The 18,841-nt window shown below is 38.0% G+C and overlaps 1 protein-coding gene across 1 annotated transcript; it reads left to right on the top strand.

Annotated features, from left to right (window-relative positions):
* The first annotated feature begins 1,683 nt into the window (after positions 1-1,683).
* On the top strand, positions 1,684-18,468 carry si:dkey-33i11.9 (proline-rich transmembrane protein 1). Its single transcript, XM_003443686.5, has 4 exons — positions 1,684-1,824; positions 1,935-2,070; positions 2,500-2,772; positions 17,119-18,468. Exons 2-4 carry the CDS (start codon positions 1,945-1,947, stop codon positions 17,275-17,277), a joined length of 558 nt encoding a protein of 185 aa, XP_003443734.1. The 5' UTR covers positions 1,684-1,824; positions 1,935-1,944; the 3' UTR covers positions 17,278-18,468.
* Positions 18,469-18,841: the final 373 nt, after the last annotated feature.

Here is an 18,841-nt window from a genome sequence, read left to right on the forward strand (position 1 = left end):
CAATTTGGAGAGGAATGACTGGAAATGTGTAAACGAGGCATAGAGCTGTCGAATATGGAGCTGGGGGTGGGGCAGAAAGACCACGAAGAAGATTAATGGATGTAGTGTAGGAGGACATACAGAGGGTTGGTGTGACAGAGGAGGATGCTAGGGATGGGGTGAGATGGGAGCAGATGCCTGTGGCGACCCCTAAAGGGATGATAGATGATTTCCTCATCTATTTGAAAAAAATGTGTCGCAGTGTACGAGGGGAAAAAACCTACAAAAAACTATACAATGAACAAACAAAAAGTTGTCACTCTGAGCCTTCAGGTGTCATGGGATAAAAAACAGACAACCTTAAAATAGAAATCCCAACATTACCCATGTTCAGTGAACACAGGGTGGCACTGCATCCACAAAAACAATCCAGAAACTTCCGCAGCGTCCGTCTTTTAAGATGGCCTGAGGGAACGTAAAACCTGGTTACAAAGTGCTGTCTTTTCACTATTTTCAAGTACACTTAACACTTTAATTGTTTGAAAATAGTTGCACTGGTTTTTATATCAAAAAGGGAGCTCACATAAAACATCTTGTGTAAGTGTTAAAGGGGTTTTCAAAGTAGGTAAATGAATAAATGAATGAAAGTACAATGAGTGGCCTTCATAGCCATGTCCACTGTGACGCTTAACGACAGCTTCTTTATTAGAAATGCTCTGGCGCCATCTAGTGGACAATCCAATTCTCTCTACTCTATTAAGGTAATGACACCGCATAATGAGCCTTCCAGTCATACGGTGCCCTCATGTTTACCCCGTGAGATACAGACTTAAATAATTGAGTAACAAAACTACATTGTGTGTAAGTGTACAGAGAAGAACTCCACATGAGTCACTTCTTTTAATTAATTGTATGACAACTTCAAACCATATGACCATAATATTTCTCAGTTATTCAAAGGGCTCTGTTTTCCAGATAACTCGCTGTTCTTATGAGAGACCGACACCCCTGATCACCCACCCACTCCCCCCCGGGCCGACCCATACTTATCTGTAAGTCCTGATTTACATATGTCCAGCCAGCTATTGAGACCGGAAATTAAGAGTATTTTTATTCACAAAATAAAAGCGTACTGTATTTGAGACTGTAATGAAACAAAACGGAGACAAAATTTTGGATATGGAAATTATACATGTTTTTGTGGCTATAGATAGTTATTTTCCGGGTTTTATTGTTGATATATGTTCCGTGTGCCCCATATAATCATAAGATGGATTTGGTTAAATCGTACAATCGTACACAATATAGTTTTCATTCTATATTGTCTCTTCACCTGTTTTCAGAGCCTACATAGAAAGGCAGGTATCATCTCGTTCCGTAACAACCACCAACTAACGGGCTAGAAATTACCCATTTTAAACATGTATGAACCCAAAACATATCTTAAAGCATCAAGTCACTTTAACTCCAACCTGGCAACCACCTGACTAAAATGGCATTACAGCAGGACCAGAGCATCGCAGGGGGCCTTTTGAAGCACCTAGTTTTATGCATTTTTTTAGGTGCATGTAAATTACATATGTTTATATGTTAATTATAAGGCATTTAGATATGAAAACCATAATCAATCAAAGGATTGATCAAGACCAAAAATACCGTAGCATGAGCAGGTACAAGTTAAAATAAAACCGCGGATATGCGCCGCAGCTCTTTTAATTTGAAAGCGGAAGTGTGAAATGCAGTGATATGTTTGGCGAAGGGCTACGCTGACAAATTGTCAAACATTTGGAATAGGACTGCGACGTCTAACGCACCGTTTTCAGCTGGAAAATTTAAAAGAGTTTGGTAAGAAAAAAAAAAGAAAAAACATATTAAATATTTTAGAGAAGTAAGCTATACGCGAACCCGGCGCCAACAAAAACAAAGGTGACTTTCTTTTTTGTGTGAAAACCTAGAATTTGCAGTATGGATTCAGGGAAACACCCAAGCGCTCCACCAGCAGGATGGTCCAGTGAGAAGTCCTCCATGGGACAAGCGCCCCCTCCACCCTACCAGGACGACAGTAGCCCTGGCCCTGGATACCCACTGCAGGTAACCAGCACATTTAAAGACAATTATTTTTTAAGACAAATATAAAAGAAAAAAAGGTATTTAATCCAATAAAAACGTTGGGTTTTTTTTTTTCTCTATTTACCTAAAGACAGCTAAACAATCTAATCATGACGCATTTTCGAGCTTTTATGCTTTTTTTTTAAATTTCCTTTTCCCATCGGTTCGTCCGGTTGTGTGTTATTACGATATTCATCCTCCTGAGTTGGTTAGCTGCATTCATATACACACACACATATATATATGTGTGTGTGTATGTGTGTATATACAAAGACCAGGTCAAATCCTTCTATATTTAACCTATCAACGACAGTCTCGTGTTTTCAATAATCCAGCCCGTTTTTCACTTCAACCACCTATTTCGTTTGCAATGGAAATGAGTTGGTCTTATTTCACCTCTGGGACCTGCAGGGTTATCCCGGACAGCCTGCAGGAGTAGGATATGGACAGCCTGCAGGGGCAGGATATGGACAGCCTGCAGGGGCAGGATATGGACAGCCAGCTCATCCCATGGGTGGACAGTACCCTGCGCCTCAGCAGGGTACCGTCGTGGTCCAGCCCACAGTCTTTGTGGCTCAGGGTCCTCTAGCTAACCCTGTCAATGACTACTTGGGCTACTCCATCTTCACCATGTTGTGCTGTTGCCTGCCACTTGGAATTGCCGCCCTTATCTTCTCCATCTCGGTGAGTCTCAAAAAAGAAAGTAGTTCATTCTTCATGGACTGTTGCACTGCAATAAATACACATCGCAAATTTGTTTTGTTTTTTTTAATCCAAGGAGATGAGATGATACCTAAGTTCAAGAGTTCCAAAATGAAATGATTAAATAATAATCTAAATTTGTCATTAAGCAATTAAAATTGGGAGTAAATACATCAATAAATAATAATTCTAGTAATAATCAAAATAATAAACTCAAAGTTTACTAATAGTTTTAGTGACTTTCTTCCACCCCTGATGCTTGTGGTTTCATTTAAAATGTATTCTGGAATACCTGGCTACATCAAGTCCACACCAGCACCAATTCAGCTGATTGTAACACTGCATCAACTCATTAACTTGGATAATCTGTGTTGACTTGCTGTGCAGGGTAACCAGTTAGATGTTGGGGTCTGCTGACAAGCCTCAGCAAGAATTTACATTTTAAAATAATTTTATGGTGCACTCCAGGACAGGAACCATGAAGTAACTGATTAAAAAGTGGAATAATTAAATATATGTTTAATTAAACAAATTGAAATGTTAAGTAATTAATGATGAATTTAATGTATGAATTTATTATTTATGCAGTTTTGTTATTTTATTTTGGCACATTTAGCCCTCCACAGTAATAAAACATTCAGTATTAAGTTCACTGAGGTATTAAAGTAAACCATGCTGTTCAGCACAATATCTAACACCCACATGTTACTGCATGGGAAACAGAATAGAGAACATGCTTAAGTTACCAGAAGGTGTAGAAATCTGTGCCGAGAAAAGGAGAAGCGAAAAGATGTGCAATAACTGTGTAATAAGGATTCACCTGGAAAGTAAAAAGACTAGCAGAATAAGTAGAGATAAAGTAAAACACAGTGAAGTAGTATATACATAACAAACATGCCAAATCCAATGTGGCACAAGAGATGAGAGCGAGATGTTTAAAAACAAAACAAAAAATATTGTACTTCCAGTTCTTAACCCACAGTCTTGTGGAGGGGAGGATGGGTATTGCTTTGCACTTCCAGCTGTAACAAATGGCTTTTTAATTGGTTGGTTTTGGACTTGATTGATCTGAATGTCTTTGCAGAGGGCAGGGAGAAAAGTAAGTCGTGCCTGCATTGGGTGTGGTCCATCATAATCCAGCTGGCTGTCTTTTGGAGTCAGCAGGTGTGACTTTCACAGAGACATAGAGAGAGTAGAGTAGATAACCGTTGTGGGAAAACTCAGCAGTAAGAACGCGCTGGTGGTGAAACGCTCTGCAGTGCAAGGGTTTCACTTGCATTTGAAAGAAGGCAGCTGTAATTACCGGTGTAATTGAATATAGACCCACATCATTTCCTCTCTGACACAAGCACACAGTGAGCAGCAAAGAGGCGTTGTCCTGTAAAAGAGAGAATCAGCAACAAACCGTCCCACAGAGTATGAATGTGTGTCAATGTTAGATAGAAAGCTCTTAGGTGTAGACAAATTTGCTTTTATGAATGGATGAATCAATGCATGTAGTATAAAGCGCAAAGAATCAGTCCATTTAGCGATGCTGCTCTGGATAATTCATACAACTCTTTAATGCTGTTTTTGTGCAAAAGTGATATTCACCATATTATATACAGTTCTCTCACATATACATTTTAACAGGGCCCTGCTGTATATTGACAGTGTTTCATGTAGTTATTCAGGGACTAAATCCACCACAATAAGCAGGTAGTGAATGCAATATTTACAGGTGCGCCCTGCTGTAATCGTTGTTGCTGCTGACGTTGTGCTCTTCGTATTCTGGTAGAGTCTAGATTCTGGTTCCAACACATAACAGTAGATTTGAAAAATTGTCATTTGCAATTAAGAGCAAAAGAGAAAGTAGGTCTTTACTGAGGGGCTTTAAAGGGACAGAAACAGCTTTTCCGTAGGCTGCAAATAAAAGGCGTCGTTTTCGGGTCTCAAAGTGAATCCAATGTGGAAGTGCCTTACACTTACATTCTTTATACCAACCAGCAGGGGACAATTCTTATGGTTTTGGTAACAAATCTGGGTATACAGGAGTATATGGGGAAAACAGTCTACTGCTCCCTTTATCCATGGTCTCAGTAAACACTTTTCAGATGAGTTTATGGTCTCGGTCACTGGTTTTAAGTGGTATTGAAAACAATATGATGATCATTTTGTAAAATATGGTCATTATTAGTGTCAAGAAGGGCTATAAAGCAGGATGTGCTTAAAGCCATTGCTTTATAGCTGTACTAGAACAAATCTTAGTTTTAGTAACTGTTCAAAGTTACAGCAGTTAGTCCAGGAATACAAATATGGAGGTGAAAATGAGCAGAATAGCCCTCTTTAATGACATTTTTTTACACTGTCTTATTAGAGTGCTACTGCATGCACATTTTCTCTGGAAGTTCTCAGTTTCTCTGGAATCTTCTTTCTCTGGAAGAAGATTCTTACAGGATGGAAAAGACACCATTGCTTCCTCCATGTTTGTAGTTAAAGGCCAAAAATAACCTTTTACATTTTACTACATTCACTAAGACTCCTGAAGAGTTTCACTTTTAAACAAAGGAGGCTTCTGAAGCTTTAATGTAAATGTTTTTGCCATAGTGACTTGTAATGCACTTCTATGTGACTGTGCACAATGTTTTAGATTATGTTTATTTATTTATCAGTATTCAGAAGCTTACAGAAATACAAAGTGTGCATATTGCCCTGCATTTTATGTTATTTTGAGCCTTTCTTAAGACACAGAAAATGACAGATGAAATAACAGTCATTAAGCTTTTAAGCTTTTCTAAATTTCCTATGCTAGGTTTTGTTAAAGTTATGGTCAAGACTATACATGTCATGTTATGCTAATTATAACTTGCTGTCACATTCCTTCCAGAGCAGCTGATGCTGCTGAGCTGTTATTTTTAAAATGTTATGCATTTATCTTTCAGTATTTACATTGTGGTTGTCCACAGTTTCCCACAGCTGCTGTTGTGAACCTAATTAGAAAGAAACAAAAACATGAACATTGTAGGATTATTGCTTAAAAATAAATAAATACAAATTTTAAAAAGGCATCTGTATTGATCAGTGTGGATTACATATTAAAAAAAATTTGCATCAAATGCTGTGATACGACAAAGGGTGAAGTAAGTTGTGAAGAAAATTTAAAATTAATCACTCAAGGCTTTTATTGAGGTAATTCATTTAGCATTTATGTCTCCATTGTATATGTTGTACAGCATATACAGTAAACACAGTAAAGCAGAGGTTCCCAAAGTGTGGGGCCTGCCCCCTAGGGGGGGCGCAGACCCATTGCAGGGGGGGGCGCGGTATGAAAAGAAAGAAAAAAAAGAACCCTTGGACACTGCTAGCATAATGGACAGGTTTTTGACGAGGCTCCCACACAAACGCAAAGCAGAAGCTGAAGCATCGCCAAATATGTTTCCAAACCAACTTCCTTCAAGCCAAAGACTAGAAAATATGGTGAAGCATATCTTCCCTTTGGCTTCACCTGCACAAGTGCCGAGGTAGGGCTCCCCTGCAAAATTAGTTTCCCTTCGTCGGGAGCAGCGCTGGGCTCTTCAAATCACGGACAAACAGTATCCCACATTCTTGATTTTTAGTTCACAAACACTTCTTAAAATGACATTTTGGAGATGTTAGCTCTTTATGCAGTAAAGTTACAGTGGGATACAAATAACATCAGGCTGATCCTGCCACGATTTGTTCCCCCTGTCCAAATCACGGACAAACAGTATCCTACAGTTGTTTATGTGTTTGAACCTATTTTGCACAAAGAGGCATTTTTTGAAAAATGTATTGACAGCAATGTTGAATATTATTACACAGGAAAAAAAAAAACTACACACAAAATAATTACACCGTGACGCCTCTGCCTTTCTAAACGGAGGGACAGTAACTGCGTGTGTATATAAAACATGAAGATAGTAAGATTAACAGTATTTTGTCTCTATCTGCAATTTATTTCATGTGAACAATAACGTGGCTCACAGAGTGACGTGAAAAAAGACACATACCTTTGACGTTGCGTGACGAACTCCATATTCCTCGTCCACACGTAAACGCAAAAACAGAGTTTTCAAAAATCTTCAACCTGACAGGAGTTTTAAAAAATCTCAGTTTCCGGTGATTCGAAACGCCGTTTACATGCGGATGAAAGACCCAAACACATAGAAAAAGCTGTGTTTTCAAAAATACCCATGTAGGTGTGGACGTAGCGTAAAAGAGTTAGTAGTGTATTTTATTACTACCTGTAATTTATTGTAGTTTATTTGTATTTGCTTAATTGTTTAGTAAATGTTTGAAAACCGCAATGGCGTTTGAAAACAAAATATGTAAGTGTGTGGTTGGAGGATGTGTTTGTGCAGGGGCGGGGTGTTTAGGTGGTGGGGGGCGCGAACATTTTTCTTGTAAAACAAAGGGGAGTTTGGGAACCACTGAGCTAAAGCTGCACCTAGTTGTTGTGAGCCAGCAGCTGTTGATGTTCTGTTAGCTTCTGTAAGCTTTCAATAGTGCCTTTTGTATTGTCACTATGAATACATGGACAGGACTCGATGGTGTACTGTAGATACTGCAACAAGAGTCGGGAATGAATGAAATGAAGCACATTTTAATTTCTGTTTATTTTGGAAGGGGATTGTAGATGAAAACTAACAACATAAAATCTGTGTTGAATTCAGCAGAATGTTTGATGGATAATTGCATCATTATGTTTGTTAATTTTTGGAAATGGGTCTGTTCTAATGGTCTGAAGTTTTACATGACTTCCACTGAAAGTTTATGTAGTAGTTTATAAGCATTTTAGATAGAGAGAGAGATTGAGGTAAAGGCTGTTTAAAAAAAACAAAGCCATAGCAAAATCAAACAGTGTCCTGTTTATGTGAAGGACACTTATATAAGTTTGATGATTTGGTGCTCTCCCGAATCATGCATATACACACTTTCGGTTTGTGCTGGAAGAACATGAATTCCCCGATATCTCCCTCTCTATCTTCCTCTTCTCACCTGCAGGTTCACACATGCTGGCCCATGTTTTGTCTGTGCCTACACAAAGATGGCATTATAGCAACCCCACCTCTTTCCGTTACTATATCACGGCCGTTGGGTCTAACACTTTGTGTAACACCTTGTCTGGTGTCTGACTCTTGTAGTAACAGTATCTCGGTGTTGGGGCTGGGGCTGGTCATTTTGGTCTACATTAGAGATAATAAGTTCTTCTCATAGACACTGGCTCCTTTATCAAGCTGAGGAATTCCAGATTGTTGGTGATCACGCGGTCATGAGGATCTCATCAGTTTGGCATTATGGAGAATGCCCACTGATTTATTTTTGTTTTTAATCTGCCTCTGTGTAATCTGTGAATCTCTTAGCTTCAGTACTGACATATCAGTGAAAAGGCAGTAAAACCAATTTTATGGCATTTACAGCAGCGTGTGCCTGAAGACACTGTGTCTTCAACCTGGCGCCACCTGCCACACCACATGTGTGAGGTGACAGACACTGAGAGGTGCACGACCAGCGAAATTAAGACCAAAGGTTTTGGTGCACGCTCTGTTTGTGAAAGCAACAACATCAAGTGCAACGGGGGCTTAACAGCTCTTGGCTGGTTGTTATGAACAATTTGAAGTAACGGGTGATTCATTCTGTTTCCATTTTTTCTAATGTAGAAGTTCCGTTTTTTTCTTCCTTTTCTGTGAGCTTTTCTGAATTAATTGCTTAACGACAAAAGCACTTTGTGGAGCATTCAGTAGCGCTACATGCCCCCAGGCTTTCCAAACAATCCCCACTTTTGTCATGATCAGGCTCGAGCAGTCAGTTACCTTGCTCCAGGGCATTCTCTGCTTTTGTGAAGGCATCTCCAAACAGCTCTTTGTTTCCCAAAATGCCAGCATTTTCTTCAGAAGTAAGCCCTTATTTACAATGGGTGAACATTCAGATGAGCTAATTCTTCTGCAGAGGGGTGATGTATTTTAACTGGAATTTGAGGTTATTTCCTCTTGCTGACCTTAAAATGTGGCACGCATTTTAGTTTGTGTCACATTAAAATGTGATACAAATTTATTTTGGTCTGACATGGCATTTCTTGTTACTGAACTGTCATTTTACGTATTGAAATCAAAGTGGAGACAGTTTTGTGTTTAACCACAGAGCTACAGAGAGCAACATAAAGGCAAACACTGGCTGCTTGCTAGTCATTGGCTGTAATGTCAGGTACTCTGTAGCGTCTGATTGATCTCAATTTAAATATTAAAGTGAATCTGGCAGACTAAAGGTAAAAGTTTGATCAACACTAAAGAAAATTAGATTTGATTCTGTAAAATGATCTTCATGTAAAACTGTCTGTAGTCACCAAGACCGTTAAAGCCAAAGTAAATATTTGTTCCAACAGGACTTTACTCAGACCAGTGTGACTAACTACCTGATAGCAACAAGATGCTGTTTTTTTATTTGGTTGTTTTGTTTTTTACATTATTTATATATGTTTCCAAAGAGAACTAACCACTCACACTTTCTATCTGAATATTACATTAAAGTAAAACTTAATTGAAAATGTTATTTAACAGATGTGAATGGCGTCTTTTCTACGCTCACCTGCTGCCTGTGATTATCACTCAGTTAAACGAAATAACAGTTGATGACAGGAGGACTGTAGAAAGATGTGGAAAAGATCTAATGAATGATTATTCTGTTTTCACCATGATAACTGGTTAGCAAGACATTGATTAGAGGTGTGCAGTGAGGTAAGAATTCATCACTGAGTGTACTGAGTCCAGTTTTGACCCTTTCCTTTCTGATGTCCAAAACTTTTGGCACCTTTGACTGTAAAAGAATTATTTATTTAAAATCATCAAAAGCAGGGTGACAGAGCAGTCTGAAAACCACATACAATTGTCACTTAAGTAGACGTACAGGTATTTGCGCAGCAACTATTTACTATGTGCAGTGTTATCTGAACCTTCACCTGCCACTTTCCAATAATAATACAGTTAAATACAATCTTTATTTCAAGTTAAATTAGAAATGTAATGAAGAAAAAAAAATTGGATTTTTAAAAGTTCAATTTGTGATTTTGTCATGATCCTGAGTTGACTCAGTGGTTTTGGTTTTGATTACTATCATCTTATGTTTCAGGTTAATTCTTAACATTTTCTTGTTCTTAGGGTTTGGTTTGTGTTTTGTATTTTGAGCTCCTTCTGTTCTGTGTCTCTGTGCCTGCCCTGGTCCCACATCTGTATTCCCCTGGTGCCGTGTCTGATGTCTTCGTGTTAAGTTTACGTCTCTTGAGTTTAGTCTGCGTTGCTTCCTGTGTCTCGTTAGCTCGTATTTGTTCCTGCTGTGTTATCACCTGTTCCCCACCCTCTCGTTGTCAGTCTGTGTATTTAAGCCTTGTGATCCTCTCTGTCTGTGTCGCATCGTTAACGTCATCCACACCTTTTCCGTGCTGTGTCTCATCCCTCCGTGTTTTGGTGAAGCTCTGGTTCCCAGTTCTGCTCTCCTAGTCTATGCTTCCTAGTTTTAGTTTCCTGAGTCTAGTTAGTTTAGTTTGTGTTTGAGGTTCTTGGTTTGTTTTTGTAAAGTTTACTTCTTACAAAGAGTGTTCCAGCAAATAAAGCTGCGCTTTCTGTTAACTTGCTGTTTCTGAGTCCACATTTGGGTCCACATCCTGCTCACTCACTGCACTAGCCTTGACAGATTTGTGATTTGGCAGGTAATGAAACCCCGACTTCTACTATGGCGGCGCAGTGTGGTAAACAGAATTACTTAGTAATGTCACAGTAATGTCTGATGTGAGCTCCAATAGATTTTGTTTTTGATTTTGTATTTTTGTAGATATTAAGATTTGCTGTTCATTCTGGATTTAGCCAGCTTTACCACGGTGCTAGAAACTAACCAGAGAAGCCTGCAGCAAGCTGCACTAAATTGACTAATATTTTCTAAGACATTTCATAATATTAAAAAAAAACAGAATTTCAACACATGTAGATCTACATATCCAGTCGGTTAAAAAGAAAACTATAAAATGATCAAGGACATTAGAAATAGGCTTTAAATTTCCACTGAGCTGTATTTGATTAAATCCACTGAGTAGTCCTTACCTTTAAATCTAGCCTCTCTTCTTCTCTTTTGTCCTGTCTTTCTTACATCTTTCTCTATCTCTGAGTGAACGTAGCTTACAGCTAATTAGCTAAGATAAGTTTAGCTAATACAGCAGCTGGACCTTTAGCTTCAGTCCTTTAGCTGTGAGACATTTTGTATGTTTGATATTTGTTGAGCTGTTAGAAATGTTGTTAATTTCAGATTTAAAAAAAGGTCACTCGTTATGGTTGCTCCTCTTCTATGGAGCTAGCCAAATGCTCTAATACTGCGACAACAGCCTATGGACATCTGCACCAAAAATGCTGTTCCAGCCCATTTTAGTCCAGTTTAAGCCCTGACTATACTGTTATACACAATGCATTAATTACCTACTTTTGCCTCTTTCATCCCTTAGTGTCAGTAAGCATGACTGATTAGAATTACAATACCTTATTTATTAGAGGGGGAGAAATTATTTTGTTGCTCAATTCAAAATAAATGTAAAATATAGAAAATGTTAACTCTATATAATAAATGTTAATGTAAATATTCTAAAGTTGAACATTACTATGTACAGTATAAACAGGATATTACAAGTGAAAATAGTCCAGGTGTCACAGGTAGAAGCTGTAGTAAATACACCAGTAGGACTGCCTGTTGTGTGTGTTGTTTGCATTGTTCCCTCAGTTAAGGCTCCAGTCTGTTTGATATCTGGAATGTGTTAAACTTGACGTAACATGCCTTTTTCAAACTGTAAGGACTACAAAGTCCTTTCAGCTAAATGTGAAAGTAAAAGTAAAAAGTTGTGAGAAAAGTAAATGCTCAAGTAAAGTACAGATGCCTGAAAATTCTACTTAATTACAAAATTATTTGTACTTTAGCTCCCACCTCTGGGGTTTATACAGCACTTTTCTGAGCTTCATAAGAAGTCACGTTTTGTAGCAGTTTTAAGCTCATAGTTTGGTTTAAAATATTTTAAAGATAAAGCCATATCAGTAAGTTGTAGTTGTAGTATGAAGTGGAACATGCAGGAACTAGTTAGATGATAATCTGCATCTCTTGTCAGTTCTTGTTAGATGGTTCATAGTTTTGAGTTTTGTGATAGCAATATCTAGATTTCACCTCGAAAGCATAGCAAGTGTATCTCATTTAACACTGTAATACTTTTCCTTAGCATTTAGGAAAAAATCAACCAGCTTTTATGACTGCCGATTAGATACTTTCAGCGATTTTATTGATTGTGAAATCTTCTCGCACAACAACTATTCAGCAACAGCCCAGCTGTAAATGACTTTGGTGCCTGACCTGCCACACGTTTGTGTGTCTGTGTCTTACCCATTCAGATGGCCAAACATTGGACACAGGCTTGTTTCCCCTGGTAGATCTCATTACAGAAATTCTGCACATTATAATACATCCCAGATGGGGGTTTTAAAGACCTAGACGGTCTGTGATCTCGAGAGGATGTCTGCTTAGTGCACATAAACAGCAGGAGCAGCAGCCTTGGTTACCTTTAAAAGAGAAAACAAGGGTTAAACAGATTCAGTGTAGTACACTTCTGAAATAAAAAAAAAAATTCACATGACTCTGTGCAGTTCTGTGAAAAACTAAGTACACGTCAGAATTCAATAGCTTGTAGAACCACTTTTGGTATAGACTAACAGTCTCTCACATCATTTTCGCCTACACACTTCAGTATCACAGCAGCAAATTAGAGCTTTACTTTGGAGCTATGCCAAAATGCTATGGCTGCAAAACAAGCCCAAATCATCACTCCACACCTCTGTGCTTGGCAGTTGATATGAGCGGTTAGTGTTGATATGCCACGTTTGCTTTTCCCCAAACATGGCACTGTGCATTATGACCATAACAACCATCTCTACTTTGTGCTTCTCCATCCAAAAGACATTTTTCCAGGAGTCTTGTGAAAATTCCAAACCTAAGCTGTGCTGCTATCTTATTTTTAAAAAGGAAAGGCTTTCTCTTTGGCAACTCTTCTATGGGCTCAAAATGTGGTCATAAATATTTTGTACTTGTAAATCAGGATTTGTATGTGTAAAAAGAATTTGTGTGTGGACTTAGCCAAAAAAAAACCCCTGCAAGTTACAAGTACGAATTTTGACCCTATTTTTCTTCCTTTCATCTGATTGGTCAATGTCATGTCAATCACAAATGTAACAATCCAATCAGAGAACAGATGGGTTTGGCTGTCGGAGGGGCGCTTTTTTGAACTGCAGGTCCAAACTCGGACGACCACAGACTGTTTTCCTTCGTGTTAATGAAGGAAAACGCTGGGTTAGCATGTAAAAGGGCATTTATTCCCTTCAAAGACCTGCAGTTCAAAAAAGCGCCCCTCCGACAGCCAAACCCATCTGTTCTCTGACTGGATTGTTACATTTGTGATTGACATGACATTGACCAATCAGATGAAAGGAAGAAAAATAGGGTCAAAATTCATACTTGTAACTTGCAGGGTTTTTTTGGCTAAGTCCACACACAAATCTTTTTTACGCGCACACAAATTCTTTTTACACATACAAAACTGATTTACAAGTACAAAATATTTATGACCACATTTTGAGCCCATACTCTTCCATACAAGCTGTGCTTCTTCTAATTGTACTGTCATTGGCTCTTGAATTTATTAGTATTATTATTGTTATTGTATTATTAGTTTTTAATTTCTTTGAGTATTGAACAGTCTGACCTTTGGGTAAAAGGTTGTGAAAACGTTTTTTCCCATGACTGCATATATATCACAAGTATGTACGTGTTGGCACGTAAGTGTTTAACATAGAAATGTGTTTCTGAGTTTCAACCACAAATACAGAAAACTGTTAAAGACCAAAATGCCACTCAACCCCCCTGCCGTTAGCCTTACCACAAGACAGGGTTCGGATTGCTCACAGAGGTGAGTGACATTTTGTGTGGTTAAGATGTGTTGAGGATCTTGTACATGTTCCAGGAAATCTCTAAACTGTTGCTAAACTGTAGGTTGAAAAGACAGAAGCAAGAACATCTGAACAATGTTAACTAACTGAATAAGCTTGCTGAACTACTCTTCGCCCGTCACTTTGCTTTCATTTCATTGTAGCAGAACTATGCACTTTTTTTTAGCAGCTGCATTCAGCTGTGCTTGCTGCAATGTTACCAACGATACCCCATTGCCACCCACATAAATCGTGTGCAGAAAGAAGACGAAAAAGCAGGATAGCAGCACGGGCAGACTCTCTGATAACCCTCCATAGAGACAGCACACAGATTATACCGTCAAACAAACAACAAGGCAAGCTAGTCGAAGGAAAGGAGAGACGTTTTTTCAAAGAGGACTTTATCGATTTTGGGAGACTAGTGCATTAGTCTGTATAAGGCTGCTCTGTCTGGAAATCACTTTGGGCAGTGTTTTTTATTAGATTCATTTGTTTCCATTGTGCCTGCTGTTCTATTGAATGGACTGTCTAATGCTGTGTAGATTAGCAAAGCTCCTTCCTACAAATCGTTCAGCTGTAATATCACCATAAGAATATATTTTAATGTTTTATTCCTACGTTTTGTAGGCATTGTTAGATCAGTGATTATTTTTTTAAATCACTCTTCTCTTCTTTATCCATAACCAGATATGACCATACTGTGCTCATGCTGCTTCTCTGGAAATCAGAAAATCGAACATAATTTGTGTTGTTTAACCGCTTAAATTGGGGGCAGGAGGTGAAACATCCGGTTTCACGGGCTGTGATGCTCATGCACACCATTTCTACCAACCACCAAACACAGCTTAGACAACAAACAATTCAAAGACATATAAACAATTCTGTAAAACTATGTAAACACAAAGCACAGAGTCCCCTGTTCATTCGACGGCATGTATGTGTGTGCAAGCCGACATCTCACAGATTCCAAAACTGCAAGTTTCGTCACGCTCCAACCAACCTGAACCAGCAGGAAAAATAACCAACATTACGTTTCACGTTTGAAAAACAGCATTATGAATTTTGTCTTATCTGTGCTTTCTTGGTTTTTAAACTTTGTACGAGCACTGTTACCCTATATTAACTGAAAAACACAATACCTCAGAGCAGTCTCCCATCAAAAAAATAAAAAAGTAGCCATTTTCTGCCCGGTTACAGATATTTTATTGGACTATGGCGAGTGCCATGCATCTGTTGCACATGTATTTCTTGCCTTGCAATTTGTGATTGGTGGGATTGATGTAAACACAGTGACGCTATTGTGATTCTATTTACTGCTCTGCAGAATTTAAAGTCACAGAGACTGCTTTTGCTGTGCAAAAAAAGACCCATTATGCGGGTCTTTATTTAACTTTATTAATATACCTACTTTATTTAGGTATATAAATAAAGTTAAATTACTCAGTTACCTTGACACAGTAGCATCTGCTGTAATATTTTACACCTCTGATGAAGTCTTACAATTATTAGCTTTATTTTGATACCAAGTTTTAATTGCAGAGAAATACTCTATTTCCTTTAGACATGTCACTTTCAAGCAGGAACCTCAGAAATGATCCTTGGAGTTTAAGAAGTCAACTTCTTCTGGCTAGTACATCAAATATAGTACCATTGTTGTTTGTTATCAAATTTCCAGCGAGAAAATTCAGTCCATATGTAACAAAAAAGTAGAGGCACATCTTTAACATTCCAGCCTGTGCCAAAGTTGTACACTCAAGCTTTAATGTTTATATCATGAACTTCTTACAGTAAATCAGTGGATGGAAAATGGACTAAAGTATCCCCTAAATGTAAACGATAAAGCAGAAGTGCCTTAAACATGCACTTTTTTCCCCTAATTGCCAGCAGAGATGATTCTGTGGTTCTTAAATGTTTGTAGGAAAACAGCCTTTTGCTTTCTTGCTTTCAACCTCACTTGATGAGGTTATGTGATCGATTGCTAGTTGTAAGAGTCTTTGAATGCAATGTGATATTGATTTTGTAAATTGTGGTTCCTATTAGTCTTCAAGGCTTCTAGGTACTTTTTTAACTAATGGATTAGACAAACGTTAAGCAGATGTCTCCTCGGCAATTTATGAGCTCAAAATAAAGATTGAGGATGGGTGTGGTCCAGTCTAAGTACTGAATAAAGTATGCTAACATTATCCTCTGCAGCTGGTCTGTTGTGTCCTATTTTATTAAAGGTCCTGTGGTTTCCTGTTATTGTCGCAACATGTCAGTTTAAGTCTTCATGTGGCCTAACAGGTTTTTTTTTTTAATAGAGTAAATATTGGATTAAAACTTTTATTTAAGAGATAAAAAGATGGGTGTGCTTCATATTGCCTGAGTAAATATTCTGCAGTGTGGCTCTTAAACAGCACTTGCTCACAAATTACAGTTTACCCATGAGTAGTAATCATCACATAGAGTTCCTGCTCAGTGCGTCAAATCGCCGTCATGGGCTATTTGTTCCACAGTCTCAAGAGTCGGCTTGTTTTTAGCAAGTTAAACGTTCTTGCCACACCTCTAACAACATAACAGTTGATACAGTAATTTAGAGTTTTCTGAGCCATGATTGTGTTTGTGAAGAGTTGCTGCTAAGCTTTTGTGTTTCTGAAAATGCAGGCATCAGTTCCTCAATCATCATTAAGAGGGAAAAGGATGCAGGATGAGATGAGATGGCTGATGAGAAAAAAATGAACTTGATGGATGTCCACTACAGAGTATTGCAGAGTGCAGAATCTTAGGATGCCAACAATATATTGACAAAAGGGTCTGTTCTAAACTGGAGAACCCAAAAAATCCAACAAAGGATGTAACTTATATAAACTCTAGAAACGTACATATGAGACATAATTTCTTTAGGCAAGGCAAATCTGAGGCACATTAGGGGGGAGCAATGGGCAATCTGAAAGGAGGAAGAGAAAGGCGGGACTCAGAGAAAACCACAACATTAAAACCCCCGGTCTCATATTGTGTGAAAATCTCTGACCCATCATAACATGGGAAATCAAATCTTTGTTACTGATTATAGCATTAACGGGTTAATGAATTGTCATTTAGGATTTTCAGATTGGTTTGGAATTCTCAGTGAGATCACGTAAAATGTCCTGGCTTGCGTGGCTATGCTACTTCTCATTCTGTTTATTATTTAATTTAATCATTCTCGTTTCCATTTTCAGAAGCTCAGACTATATGCTTTCTGGGTTTTTAAGCTCTAAGCATGTATAATCCTGTATAGTGGAGGTCCAACAACCAAGAGCAGCAACAACAACCAAAACGCTTAGTTTTTCTTCCTTGTCACTTTCAGGCTCGGGAAGCCAACCATGTTGGCGACCGGATGTCAGCGGAGCGGAGCAGCAGGACAGCCAGGACACTGAACCATGTGGCTGTGGGACTCGGTATCGCTGGCCTGATCCTCTCAATTGTTTACGTGGCAGTTATGATAAATGCCATCGGCAAACACTGATTTAACATGTTTTCCATATTGCCTCTCCATGCTCAGAAACAGGTTATGTGATCATATCAGGAACATTATTGGTTTTCAGGGTGATGTTTTATTGGAAATTTTTGAGTTTGTGGCCCCTTATGCGCTGAAACATCTTTAAAGTTAACCCTATAATGCCATTTCTATCATATTTGCCCTCTTTGCCATCAACATAATCAATACTTTCCATAATTTTAAAATGTTATGGACAAAACTCTTTTTTAAAAGAGTCTAAAATTAACATTGTTAACAAAAAATTGTCAAAAACGCCCAATGTATCCAATGTGATACAAAAAAAATCTCATAAATATATCATAAACAACATGATATAGCAAAAAAAATGTGGATTTGGTTATAAGGGTTATTAAACATCTCAGTTCCAAAAAATCTGAATTTTCTGGGTATTTTTTGATGGGTTGGGTCTTACAGAGTTAATAAAATTATATTGGCAATTTATTGTTATGATCTTGCAGAATACATCCAAATCACTGCAGCCCATTACTCTTCAGCAGTGTGAAGACTAACATCTATTACCAAAGATTCATATTTACTAATCAGTTATTTTGCTTATGATTTGCTTTTGTATGTTATCATGCATTTATCATCACATTTTTGACATGTATGATTTCTTTTTTCTCAATTTTGATGCCTCATGAATTGAGTTTATTGTGCTTTCATTACACAAGCAAAATTCATGCCATACAAAGTTTACGGTTCATGATTAAATGGCAAATGATTATCAAAATTGTATTTAGGTTGTGAGATTAAAGTTTGACTTTGAGTTTTATGATAGATTTTTGGAAAAGTATTAAAAGGCTAAAAGGTTTACTAATGTTAAAATTCCTCACAGATGGAGGCATTTGTTTTCTCCATGCTGAAAAACAGTGGAAGACGAGTCTGTTGGTCATCAGTATTGCAACCTTAAACAGGATGTCATCCAGAGACTGTTTAGAGGAGCGCAAAGCTTCTCACGAAATCAGCAGCAAAGTAGAAACAGTTGAGGCATTATGAGGAGCAGCTCAGTCGTTGGCTCCAACTCGGCCTGTATTCAAACTTGTGTAGGTATCACTGGTCTTCTGTTGCGCTCTGTCTGTGTTTTTTCTTTGTAGCCAATGCTTAAGACTGTATACCAAATTTCTTTATAAATAAAGTTGAAGTATTTCACGAGAAAAACGTTTGTGCTGTTTAATTGGATGAGTTTTATTAGATCAGCCATAGAAACATTGGGAAACAACTATGGAATAAGTGAGTTTGCAGCTTAACTGTTGAATGCATTATTTTACAGGTGTTCTGGGCTCAAGCAGTGAAGAGGATATGTGTACGTTTTGTACAAGATATTTTCTTAGGACTGGTTATTAACCCCCCCCCCCCCCCCCCCCCCAAATGAAATTGAAAATTTTTGTCAAACATTCTACTTTTAATTAGTTTTCTTTGAAATGCATTATTAGTTCTGTTAACACACAACAACAGAATTATTCCATTAAAAAACCAAAATTATCTGGGTTGATATTATTAGCTCCCCCATCCCCCTAGAAACCATAACATA

The sequence above is a fragment of the Oreochromis niloticus genome, linkage group LG11 (genome assembly GCF_001858045.2).
Source record: "Oreochromis niloticus isolate F11D_XX linkage group LG11, O_niloticus_UMD_NMBU, whole genome shotgun sequence".
In the NCBI taxonomy this organism is placed as follows: Eukaryota; Metazoa; Chordata; class Actinopteri; order Cichliformes; family Cichlidae; genus Oreochromis; species Oreochromis niloticus.